The 13,436-nt window shown below is 42.9% G+C and overlaps 1 protein-coding gene across 3 annotated transcripts in view; it reads right to left on the reverse strand.

The window, feature by feature from the left end:
- Window positions 1-3,042: 3,042 nt before the first annotated feature.
- The window catches only part of GCH1 (GTP cyclohydrolase 1), a 38,800-nt gene continuing 28,406 nt past the window's right edge, over window positions 3,043-13,436 (reverse strand). For all 3 annotated transcript variants that reach the window (XM_081933912.1, XM_081933913.1, XM_081933914.1), the window contains 3 exons: window positions 9,996-10,027; window positions 8,766-8,850; window positions 3,043-6,669 (listed from right to left, as the gene is read on the reverse strand). In XM_081933912.1, the coding sequence (XP_081790038.1) occupies window positions 6,543-6,669; window positions 8,766-8,850; window positions 9,996-10,027 (244 nt within the window). In that variant the 3' untranslated portion in view covers window positions 3,043-6,542. The remainder of the gene's footprint in view (window positions 6,670-8,765; window positions 8,851-9,995; window positions 10,028-13,436) is intronic.

Below are 13,436 nucleotides of genomic sequence, written 5' to 3' on the forward strand. Positions count from 1 at the left end.
AAGACCATTCTGTTTTGAAAATACAAGTGCTGTACCCCGCCCTCCCCCAAATCCATTGCATTAGGAAAAACTCAGGCATTGCATTTTGAGGAAAAAGATCTTTTGTGGAATGGATTTGCATTGACCCGAGAAGCAAGGTGGAGAAATCCTAAAAGCCCAACCTCATCATATGATCTGGGAATAAACCTGTGATAATCTCTTTATTCACCTAATTCCCACCAGTGTGTGGCAGAGAATTTCCCGCTGTTCTAAAGTGGAAGATTTCTTCTAACTTGTACCTGCACTTCAAAGTAGGGTTCAGCTGCCTCCGAAGCTGAATGGAGGGATATAAAAGCAATTCTCAAATAGTTTGAACTATGTTCTTACCTATTTGTCACAGAATGACTGTGGGTTCTTTTCAGTGGTGGGTTTTAATTTTTTTTAGAACCTCTTCTGTAGGTGTGGCCTGCTTTGTGGGAGTGGCTTGCTGGCCATGTGACCGGATGGGAGTGGCTTGCCAGCCATGCGACTGGATGGGCATGGCTAACTTGTAAAATGTGGTGAAACTCACTTAACAACGCTCTTGCTTAGCAACCAAAATGTTGGCTCAGAAACTCTGGCATTTGAAGCATGCAAGTCTTAAAGCTGTCAAGTTACAAGACCCTTGCACCCCTAACCCTTTAGAAAAAAACCCCAGGGGTGTTCAAACTTGACAGATTTAAGACTTGTGGACTTCAACTCCCAGAATTCCTCCTCCAGTCATGTTGGTTCAGGAACTATGGCATTGAAGTGTGCAAGTCTTAAAGCTGTCAAGTTACAAGACCCTTGCACCCCTAACCCTTTAGAAAAAAAAAACCAGGGGTGTTCAAACTTGACAACTTTAAGACTTGTGGACTTCAACTCCCAGAATTCCTCCTCTCACTCTTCATCTTGATGATGTGCAGACAGGTGGGGGGAGGGAGCTGGAACCGGTTCTAAATGGCACTGTAGATTTGTGGAACCTCTTCTGTAGAAGAGGTTAGAACTGGCAGGAACCCACCCCTGGTTCTTTTACAACTCTATGCGTGTATCATTAAGTAGGACAATGGTTTCACAGACAATGTGTCAACTCGCAATGCATCCCTTGCCTGCTCGTGAGTTGCCATAGAAAGGGGGATGGGAAACCGATGAAACACTGCAGCAAAAGACAGATGCACATTCCAGACTTCTCTCTCTCAAGGCTGTATCCCAGGATTAATTGAAGCAGCTGGAGGGAGTGATCTCTACAACCTGAGAAGTTGCCCCGTTGTCAAATGTGATTGATGATACACCCTGGGGGGGAAGGGGGAAACAGGGTCATGATTGGAGCTGTAAATTACATGGGGTCAGAGCTGGCTTCACTTGGGAACATGTAGACATGAAGCTCCTAATAAATAACTGGATTTCTTTTGAAGCTTGGCTTGAGGCTGATGATTTAATTAGTAGGAACTCTGACACAACGGTTTGACAGAGATAGAGGAGTCTTTTTTGGTGGGAGGGGTTGTTTCCTTTACTACATTCATCTATATTTTCAAAACCATGGCCAGCAGTGTCCAAGCTTTTCAGTTTTTACTTTTTGTAGCTCTTTCTCTCTCCACATGGTTCTTGCTAGCAAAGCTACCCCCATTTCTTCTTTTCATTCTCTCTCTGTGAGAGGGAGGGAGGAGGGGAATTGGCTGAGTCCAGTGTGGCTTCAAGCCTTTGACACTGGTCTCTCTGCTAGGATCTTGTGTGGAGCACCTCCCTCTTGACCTTCCCTAAATGCTCCAGATATCCGATTGCAGGCCTCTCTCCACCCCCTATCTGTCTTGGGTTTTGGGTGAAGCATGTCTGGGTCTTCACTGCCGAAGGAAGCCTCCAGCTGATGTCTTCATCCTCAGAGAGTCGGAATCTCCACTAAACCCTCAGCGTACAGCCAGCAGTCTGCCGCTTTGGTTTCTCCAAAGGCACATTTTACCTGCATGCCTCAATGTAGCACAGGCTCAAACACATCTCTCTATACCAGGACTCTCCAACCTTGGCAACTTTAAGCCTGGAGGATTTCAACTCCCAGAATTCCCCAGGAATTGAAGTTGAAGTCCGCCAAGCTTAAAGTTGCCAAGGTTAGAGACCCCTGCTCTTTACTACTTCCTTGCTCTCCTTTGTGGCTCAAACCAGCAGTCTCCCCCAGCAATTGAGGAGGTGGACATTTCCCCAGGGCTATAGTCCCCAGCTCCCTATGTACAAGGCTGAACTAATGGGAATATTGTCTCTGTCTCTCTGACCCCCAACAGCCCTGGCTAGCAGCTAAGTCAACCCATCAGCCCTTGGGAAAGGACATATCCCAAAGGGGAGTTCCCACTCCCATGTTACTAATAAAGGAGAATATTTGTAGCTCAGGGTTCAAATGATTCATTTCATTACCCAAACAAGGTAACATCATCAGTGCTAGTAAGAAGTGGAGTTTGCTCTTAGTTTATATTCTAGTGCCTTGTCCAGTCAGTGTTAATCAAAGAACCTCTAAGACTATCCTTACCAACACTGACAGGGCAAGTCACTAGAATATAAACTGTGAGCAAAACCCATTTCTTACTAGTACTGATGATGTTACCTAGTTTGGGTACTCAAAACATCTGCAAATAAACCACCAAACCCAGCAAGCACCAAGGACCAGAGGTGGTATTCCGCAGGTTCTGACCAGTTCTGAAGAACCGGTAGCGGAAATTTTGAGTAATTCGGACAACCGGCAAATGCCACCTCTGACTAGCCCCGCCCCCATCTATTCTCTGCCTCCAGAGTCCCAGCTGATCGGGAGGGAATGGGGATTTTGCAGTATCCTTCCCCTGCCATGCCCACTAAGCCACGGCCACAGAACTGGTAGTAGAAAAAATTGAATCCAACCACTGTCAAGGACCCTTCATTCCCCATGTTGCCGTCTCTCCTTCTGCTGACACGCACCACCACAGGGCACCACCACACCAACCTGGCCATAAAACCCATGTGCCACAGTATTTAGCAAGTAAAAAAAGAGCACTGCATTCACAAATCACACAGAGGACTATCTCCAAAAGTGATCAACACTGCATTTTAATACTATAAATAGGCCAGAATTTGGAGGGAGAGACAACAGCAAATTGCATATGATTTACATACATGTACCTATACATATTTGGCTAAACACATACTTACATGAAGATAATTGGTGTAGTAGTATAAAGGCAGTAAGGACCAGAGAGAAAGTTCACAAAAATTATAAATAGGATTCACTGAGCCAAAGGATCTCAATACATTAAGGCCACAAAGAGAACAAGCCACTTGGAATTTCCTTTCTTACAGGGAAAGGAATGGAAATCGACTTCTTTGCATCCCTCACGCGCTTCCAAACTAGGGAAGAGAGGAAGTAGTGCTATTAAGGATGCATCCAGGTACCAGTTGAAAGGTATGTCGGAAGGATTGCATGGTAAGAAATGAGAGAGAACGAGGGAAGGAGGGAGAGAGAGAGAGAGAGAGGAGAGGCTGGATGTAGCTATTTCCTTTTCCTGTATTAAGCACAGGTGCAACGACTTGAACTTTCCAGAGCAATCAAAGTCATTGGCTTCTCCCAACTTCACAGTGCAATTTTAGACCTTTGAGACATTACAGTGCAATTTGTAAAATAACCTAGAGGGACGTAGTGTACAAATCAAGAGATGTTTAGGCTCAAAACTTTAGTTAAGCCAGGCAGTTGCTTTGAATCTCCCAAACAATAAAATGGGGGGGGGGGAGGATCCAGATGTGCTTCTTGAAGGAAAGACAAGATCTGGCAAACGAAGAACATTTTTGCAAATCTCTACGTGTTTCTGTGACTGATCCATAAGAAAATTAAATAGAGCCTTTGTTGGATGAATCCAAAGCATCTCCCTAGTCCAAGGGTGGACAACCTTTTTTAAAAGCCTGGCAATTATGCTGTAGTGTCCTTCTGTCACTGGGGACCACAGAGAATTTGGTTAATGGTGTTGTAACCTCACCAGTGTCTATAGTGGTGGATTTTTTTTCATGATTTGGGGGAATTGGCAATTTAAGAAGGAAAGCCTTACAGCATCCATTTTGCCTTGTAAGGATCTCTCCAAAACAGGGACATTGGCTGGATCCTAGGAGAAGCCAAATTTGAAAGGATGCAAGAGGTACTTTAAACCTGTGCATTTGCCTCAAAAAAAAAACCAACAGCCAATTCCATCCCCACCACCCAAAAACCCCTTAAATATTGGCTCTGCCAATGCTGCAAAATTCTGTCCATCACCTCAGCAGTGTCCACAATTTGGGGGTGGCAAAATCTGCAAGATCCTTGCCATTTTGTATGTGAATGCACCAACCCATATGCAAAAGCGACAATATTTGGGTTGTGATACTACATCTGTCATCATGCGGTTTTTGACCTACATCGCCTCCATCCTTGCTTCCCAATGTTGCTAATCAAAAGAACCAACAAGGAAAACGGGAAGCAGGAAACGCCTCCCTCTTGTTTCAACCAGGTCTTGCTAACAAGGCAGCCTTGCCCAATGGATAAAGTGAAATGAGCATCTCACAGAAAGGTGTGGGTCTGATCCCATCTTTCTCTAATTAGAGTGGTTATAAAACTTCCTTTAATGTGTTTTCCATTCAGAAGGCAATTATTGAGATCAGTTCCAGTAAGCGGCTTTTCATGACATTCCAGTTACACAAGAGGGAAAAGGGAGCTTGACCTACTTTGGGCACTACAAAACGTATTTGTAGAAACCAGGGTTGCTGTGCTCCCATGTAAACCCTTTCTCAAGCTCTCGTCTGCTGAGGACTTTACGGTGAAGGAAGAAAATGACCAAAACCAGAATTACTTATTTATTTCAGAAATGGGCAACTTTTGCTGGCCAATATTATATTTAAGACTGTGATGAGGCTTAGGAGCAAAAAACGAGTGGGGTTATATATCTTAACTTTATCTTAACTTTATTCAATTTCTAGACCACCCCTCTCTCAAAAGAGACTGGAATCTCATGGAAGAGTAGGGAGATGTAGGGAAATATGCCTATTTTAGGGCTTGTATAGCAGTTTTTATGTATCCTGTATCAAATTGCAGGAGATTTTGTCTTCATGTTTAACCAACATGGCCAGGGAGCTCTAAGTCATAAACAAGAAATCAGGTGCCTGCAACTGTAGGTTGCCGATCCTGGGTTTAGGAAGAGGCCTATAACTGAAATGTGGAAATGAAATAATGCGCACTTCCCTAGAAGGCAGCATTTGTTAGAAAGGCATCATTGGCTGTAGTTTCTGCATGCTTTAAATACCCTTGCAAATCTGGGTATCCTGCCATGGATCCAACAGAAACCCATTTAAGAATTGCGTGTTGAAGTCTATTCCGGGACCGTTTGAATTAATGAAGCAAAGAAATACTTGCAAACTAAGCAATGGATGATGACATCCCCCAAAACCCAAAGGGAGCCTGAACAAAACATCCGGAAATAAGGAACTCTGTGCCATACACACCTCCTTTTCTCCTACTATGACTGAGCAAATTGTAATAATCATTGTCTAAGAACATGGAATTCTGGATGTTGATTTGGTAAGCCTGAATTCGGCTGAGCATTTTGGCATTTTCATGGGCAGAACTGAGGCAGATCCTTCAAAGTCCTTCACACAAACAACAGAACCCACCGGAGCTGCGCAGACTGTCCACTTCATGATCTAAATGTCTGATTTACCCTCCCGATGATGGGAACTCGCCAAGGGCCACAGGATGAGAGAGAGCAGTTGCTAACTCTGCCAAGGAAACAGACTCTATCATATTATCTAGTACCCAGGAGGGGATCAGGAAGGCGAAACTCTGGGTTTTTCCAGAGATCCTCGTTTCTTTTCTTTTTTTTTCTCCACCTAATTTTAACTTACAAAATCACTTCTGAACAGCAAAATGACAAATAGAAAAACTGAAGACAAATAAGGAATTGGCTGTTAAATACAGCTTTGCTGGCTGAGGAATTCTGAGAGTTGAAGTCCTCCAGGCTTAAAGTTGCCAAGACTGGAGATCCCTGCTCTGAAACAAGGAACAGGAATGAACGATTGCACAAACGAATGAATGCCTAATCATATGGGAAGGAAGTAACGCCCTCTCTTTAACATCTAGAATATGAAAAAGCCTCTAATTCCTTTGTCCGTCTTTCTTGACCTTGAAAAAGGATGAAGAAATTTGCTGGACATCAGGGCAAAGGGTTTCTCTGTCTCAGTGGGGATAAGTCCTTCAGCACTTCAGATGACTTTGACAAGAACAACCTGACTAAGCCCACACAAAAACACATAGCCACTGCATGACATTGGCCTTAAAACAGTCACATAACATAGAGTGAGAAAATATTTCCAGGACCTTTATGCTCCAATGACACAAGGAAACATATGAACAAAGAAACTACATGTTGGAACTTGCCACCAACACAGTAAAACTTCAGACATGTTAAAGTGACTGTTACTTTTCCAAAAAGAGAAGGAGCAACACAAACAGCAGAAGATTCAACATCAATGCTAGAGAAGACAGTCCAGGAAGGAAAATCGATGGCATGTTTTTAGCTACGGATGAGTGCCAAAAATTCTTCACGTGTCTTTGGGTCTTCTCGGAATACTCCAAGCATGGTGCTGGTTACAGTCTTACTGTTCATTTTCTGAACCCCTCGCATCACCATACACATGTGCCTGCAGAAGGAAAAGACAGAGAAAAAAAGTCCAGTGGAACTATTTTTGCTGGGAAAAAAACAGCCTGTCTCTTTCTGCTCCAAAAAACAGCAGAAGTAGGATAGAAAGCTTTAGTGACAGAATTGAAATCCGACTGTTAGATTGGGTAATGGATAGGCACACACAGGCTTAACAGTAACAACAGCTCTTTATTAAATACAAGTGAGAACAATCCAGCGAAGGTTGAGTCTGACAGCAGCCCTTTTATAGGGAGCTGTCAGATCCTTCGACTAATAGGATTAAACCTCTGTTCCCGCCGGAACAGAGGACCTTGGTGGAAACTACTGCAGTTAGAACAAGTATCTAACAGACTCGATCTTGATTTCAGTATAATAGCTTGCCAATTAATCTTTTTTTAAATCAAATCTTCAATATTTTCACTCTCATGTACACTTTTATTCATGATTAAGCCATGGCATTCACTGAGGTGATGAAACTATATATTCTCCATTAGTGGAGATGATATAGATCAGGGATGTCAAACTGAAGGCCCGGGGCCAGATCCAGCCTGCAGGGTCCTTAGATCTGGCCCATGGAGCCGCCCTGGAAACAGCAAAGGACCAGCCTGTGGTGCCTCTGCCAGCAAAAACTCTCCAAAGCTCTGTTTTCACTGCAGAGGGCTGCAGGAGGCTGTTGCAGCCAAAAGTGGGGCCGGAGGAGGCCGCATGCACCCCCCGAAGCTCCATTTTCAGTGGCAGAAGGCCAGCAAAACAAACTAAAAGCAAAATGAAATGAAAGGTGAAAAGACACAGAAGGCACAGAAAAGGAGAAAGGGAAAGAGGAAGACAAAGAAAAAGAAGGGAAGAGAGCAAGGAAGGAAGAATAAGGAAAGAAGGGAAGGAAGAAGAAAGGAGAATGAAGAGGGAAGGAAAAAGAAGAAAAGGAATGAATGAATGAATGAATGAATGAAGGAAGGAAGGAAGGAAGGAAGGAAGGAAGGAAGGAAGGAAGGAAGGAAGGTTATAATGAGAGAGAGAGAGAGAGAAGGTCTGAGGGAAGTCCTGCCTTAGCACTTGGCTACCACAGGCACCCTCGACAGGAGAGACATCGAGCTGGCCACGTCCACCCTGCCCACGCCCACCCCTGCCCCCCGAGGTCAAACACCTGATGCAGCCCCCAATGAAATCGAGTTTGACACCCCTGAGACAGATAGATGATAGATATAGGTAGATAGGTGGATAGATAGATAGATAGATAATTATATGTAGTTCTCAATTTACGCCAACAGTTGAGACCAACAGTTCAGTTGCTAAGCAAGACAATTGTGAGGTTTGTCCCTTTTTACAACCTTTCTTGTCACAATTGTTAATTGAACCACTGTAGCTGTAAAGTTAGTGACACCGGCTGTTAAGTGAATCTGGGTTCCCCATTGACTTTGCTTGTCGGAAGTTTACAAAAGGTGATCACATGACACCCCCCCCCCCAGGACATTGCAACTGTCATAAACACATGCCAGTTGCCAAGCTTCTGAATGTTGATCACATGACTGGGGGGGGATGCTGCAACAGTCATTAAACAAATGGACTACCTGTATAGAAACTGAACCCAGAAAATGCCCTCTCTCTCCCTCCCTCTCTCTCTCCCCTCCTCTCTCTCCCTCCCTCCCTCTCTCTATTCCTCCCTCTCCCTTCTCTCTCCCTTCCTCCCCCTCTCTCTCCCCTCTCTCCCCCTCCCTCTCTCTATTCCTCCCTCTCCCTTCTCTCTCCCTTCCTCCCCCCCTCTCTCCCCTCTCTCTCCCTTCCTCTCTCCCCCTCCCTCTCTCTATTCCTCCCTCTCCCTTCTCTCTCCCTTCCTCCCCCTCTCTCTCCCCTCTCTCCCCCTCCCTCTCTCTATTCCTCCCTCTCCCTTCTCTCTCCCTTCCTCCCCCCCTCTCTCCCCTCTCTCTCCCTTCCTCTCTCCCCCTCCCTCTCTCTATTCCTCCCTCTCCCTTCTCTCTCCCTTCCTCCCCCTCTCTCTCCCCCTCTCCCACTCGTTTCTTACCATACAATCCTTCTGTCCCTCCCCTCCTTTCAATTCCCTCACTCTTTGGACACATTACAAAGTTTGCGTCAACTTACGTTGCCTCAATCACCACTCCAACTCCAGCAGGCTGCAAGGCTTCTGTGATGGCAACAGCAATTTGTTTTGTAAGGCGCTCCTGAACTGCAATGAAAAAGGAGGGAGAAGAAAAATGAATGTCCTCTTCAGGAGAGAATTTCTTAAAGCCACAGCTCATTAAAAATCGTCAGTTTTAATCATATTTTCATGGCCCGCAAAGTCGACGGATGAAGAAAGCGCTGGAAGCCTGCTTAATGGAAGGAAGCCTGTCCAGAGAAGAAGCAACTCTTTCCCACTTACTCCTTTTAAAAGCAGGTGCTGACCTCGGTATATGGGATACCACAGCCCAGGTGGTCCTCGACTTACAACTGGGACAGGATTTGCAATCATACACCGTCGTTGTCAGGTGACCATGGGACACTGCAACCGGTTATAAAGACGAACCAGTTGCCAAGCAGCCGAAATGTGGTCACGTGATTGGGTGGATGGTGGTGGTACATCTTACAACAGCCAGGGAGTGCTTTACAAGCCATAAAGCATCTGTTCCAGGTCTGTCATAACGTCAAACAGTTGTTAAGCGATCGGTCATAACTTAAGGACTACCTACATCTGGAGACAGCCCTCCCTCCCTCTCCCCCCTCTCCCCTCCCGAAAAGCAAAGCAGAAAAAAATCCTGGAGAATGCAACGCCACCTTGTGGTGAGAGGTTGGTCAGCAGATTTGTTATTGGCTTCCATTCAGGCCTCTCCATCAATATTTACTCTGCTTGTATAATTATACATTATGAAATGCAGGGGAATATATTTATTGGCTGGCTGTGCTATCAAGTCAAAATATATATTTCTGTAGATAATGTATATTTACAAATTGTTCCACGTAGAAATTTAGCTTATCTAGAAGCTAGGATAGAATGCTCCTCATTGATGAACATGTAGGTATCCTGCATGGTTTTTATTCTCTTTGGTATTGTTTGCTGTCCAAAGTAACTTCCTGAGATGAGTAGCTGAATGAATGAATGAATGAATGAATGAATGAATGAATGAATGAATGAATGAATGAATGAATGAACGAACAAACTCCATGACTACGGAACTTCCTGTGTAGTGGGATAAATTGTTCACAGCACAAATCAATGCCTTCTTTTTTTAATTGCCACAGCTGATTAATAGCCCTTTGATATTGCATGGCAAATTCTATTAGAATGGCAAAACATACATTTCATTAGGTGAGGCACAAAAGATTGTTACTTGCCTTGTAATCGTCTACTGTATATTTCCACAATCCTAGAAGGAAAAAAAATAAATTCCATTAAGATTACTCTGGAAACAAATTAATGATAAGCCTAGGACAGTACTTTCAAATGTTTTCCTTTATTACCCAAAACCACATTTAGTGAACTTTGAGGACCAGCTGTAGATCCTTTCTTTCAGCACTGTTGGAACTCCAAATGGATACTGTACGAATGGTTGTAATTAGATGACACTCTGCATTATAAAAACAGTATCACTGAGTGATCTTTATGTCATTTGTACAAATTACTATTGGTAATTTCATCAATTTTCTTAATAGAAATATTTGGGAAGTTTTTTGAATATATTTTAGCATTCACAGCAACCCTTAAGTCAATTTAAATGTGCCTCTTGTGATGGGCATGCATTTGTGTATCATTACCCAAAGGGGAAAGCAACACATTTACTCAATTTTAGGTAATTCACCAACATTTTGAGTTAGCGAATCCCTGGTCTTCAACAGTGCATTTTAACACAGAGATGTAATCCTCCACTTTTCAAGCATCTTCTTTCATCGCTGTATCACTTCCTGGGATTTGCAGGGTTTAGCAACACAGGATGAGCCCCCTTACTCTGCTCTATTATACTGTTCAGTAGATGTTCTGGCCCTGTAGTTCTGAAAAGTACTTCTTAAGATGGAAATCTCTGAGAAGCCACTCCAATCACCAATTCAGCCTCTTTGATCTGCCACAATCCAGCCTGCATTTGCACAGAGAGATTCTGGGGTGACCCAAAAAAACAGGAGGATATGAAAATAAACAATACGTTTCACTGTTACAGTTTAAACAAATGGAATGGGCAAGATGCTGTTGTTTTATGCTAATGTTCACTCTTTTTTTCAAGACCTGCAAACTACACTATCGTTGTCATGAGACATTTTAGCACTAGTAGTAACGTATCCTGAGATAGAATGGCAGAACTGGCCATGCAAGTCTCAACATGGGGTGTGATGCTCCCAGACATAATCTCTTCTAAGTCCTGATTCTTGTAATAGAAGAATTAAGGTCATGCTTCAGGCCACCTGTGAAATACAGTAGATGCAATTGGCTTTCTTGATCTGGGAGATTATGTTTGGCCAACAGCCACAATAAGAAGTGCTCCTTGGTGGGTTGGCCAAGTTTGCTTCCAGAGCAATCTCTTCTAGCTTATTTGCCCATCTAGCAAAACAAGGCTATCAAAGAACAGTTCTTAACAACTAAGTGTGGGAAGACAACTGCTTTGCTCTAGGTTTCCAGTAGGCTTCACTTGCTTGGTGGTACAAACTTCTCAGAATAATTCTGTCCTGCTTTCTACAGCCCTTTAGATGTTAGGAAGATACCTATTATGGATATCATGGCTCCCTCCAGTCTTCACTTCTCTGAGCTAACTATACTCAATGCTTCCAAAAATTCCCATAAGCTTTTCTTATAAGCTTTTCTTATCGTCTTAGTTGCTGTCCTCTGGACACATTAGTTCATCAATATCCTTTCTAAAATACAGTGTCCAGAACTGAATACAATATTCTAGAGGCAAACGTACCAATACTGAATAGATAAAAATAATAACTTTTCATCTTGATATTACTTGTGTTGACGTAGCCTAATGTTGCTTCTGCTTCTTTCGCAGCTGGGTCATACTATTAGCTGGTGTAAGGCTTACGATCTGCGAAGTTACTCAAATGCCTTTCACATGTATGTCAGCCCAATAAAATCCCTACCAATTTATTTTACGCCCTGGACTACTAAAGCACTTAACTTTTGTTCCTGTTGAAATACTACAGGACCTCAATATCTACAGTATGCGCGCTTCCTTCACACGCAGTGTCACTTTTTGGTCTATTCTTATTCTATAACTTATACTCTTCAACTCTTGTATTTCATTCTTGAGTTTCATCTCCCCAAGAAAAAGTGCATTCTTCCAAAAAGCTGCTGATGCATAATCATTAATAACAACGAAATCCGAAAAGTGACAAAATCGGGATGGACCGTGTCCGTCTGTCCAACTTTATAGGAGACAGTCCTCAATATATAAGAAAAGTTAACAAAAATGCCTATCAATTGGTCACAACCCCTAGACTGAAGACTGAGCACACAGTGCAAAATTATTTCAACCCTGTTTTTCTCAGTTTGGTTAGATATATTGCTAATAAAATCAAAGCAATGGTTTCTAAATGAAAATTGTACACAAATCTTATCTTCTCGGTCTAGAGATAAAGTTTCTACCTTTTTGGCAATAGAATAAGTACAAACTTTATTTATATGCAAACGTTTAGCCTCCTCTACTGATACAAGATAAGCAGCTCCTCACAGAAATTCAACTTCCTTTACCATTAATTTCAGTAGTGCATTGATTTGTAAACAGGGAAAGGAAACGGTGCTTGCCGTGATTCACAGACAGAAAGAAAATCATCAGATGTGAATGACAAATCAACATGGAAGTCCTTACTCGGCTGCTACAATTTAGAGATAATTGGGGGGGGGGGGCACCCTAGCAATACTAATCCATTGATTTGTCCTGCCAAAGCTATCAAAAAAAAAAAGGCTGGTAACAGATTTCAAATAAATCCTCCCAGATGAAAAACAAATTAAGATGGATGAAGCACCATGTAATATTTTCAACATTTACTAACGCAGGCAGATAAAAGACGCCAATTATTACACAAGCAGCCCTTGTGTGTGTCAATAGATGTGAGGCAAGTGAATCACAAATGTCAAGAGTGCCAGGTTTCCATTGATGTAAGAAGCAGCAGATCTTCAACCGATCCCATGGTCAACATTCAGGTGGATGGCCACAGGCAGGTATTTACAATGGTTGCAACATTCTGGGGTCACATGATCGCCACTTCCAACCCTCCCAGGGGCTACCAACAAGCAAAGCCAATGGGATTAGCTGGATTTGTTTAACAACTGTGTGTTTGCTTAACAACAGTGGCAAAAAAAAAATGGTTGTAAAATCAGGTGCAACTCACTTAAAATCTTATTGCTTAATGAGGCAGCCTGGCTGGATCAGCCAATATAGTCCAAGTTCATCTTAACAACATGGTGATAAATGTAGCTCATTCTTTCTGTACTATATCATGGTCATACGTTGAGGACGTATTCATTTAGTGAAGTGGCAGTAAGTGATTGCTTTTTGCAGCATCTATGATGTCCAGAACTTGTTATTCGGGAGTCAAAAACTGTCACCCTCAAGGAATCTGTCTTGAACATTAAATCAGGGTTCAAAATAGATGGGATGATGAGATGGTCATGGGGAGATCTCTGTTTTTCTTATTAATAGAAAATGTGTGTGTGTACAAGGATAGGGGAAAATAAGATAGATTAGCCTCTTTTAGAATGGCTAAAAGAGTTCAGGGAGAAAAGGGAATCTGAGATTGTCCTTAAATCTGCTGCTTTTTCTTCTTTCTTATCAGAGGAGATGGGAG

The sequence above is a fragment of the Natrix helvetica genome (assembly GCF_964273705.1).
Source record: "Natrix helvetica genome assembly, chromosome: 1".
Lineage (NCBI taxonomy): Eukaryota > Metazoa > Chordata > Lepidosauria > Squamata > Natricidae > Natrix > Natrix helvetica.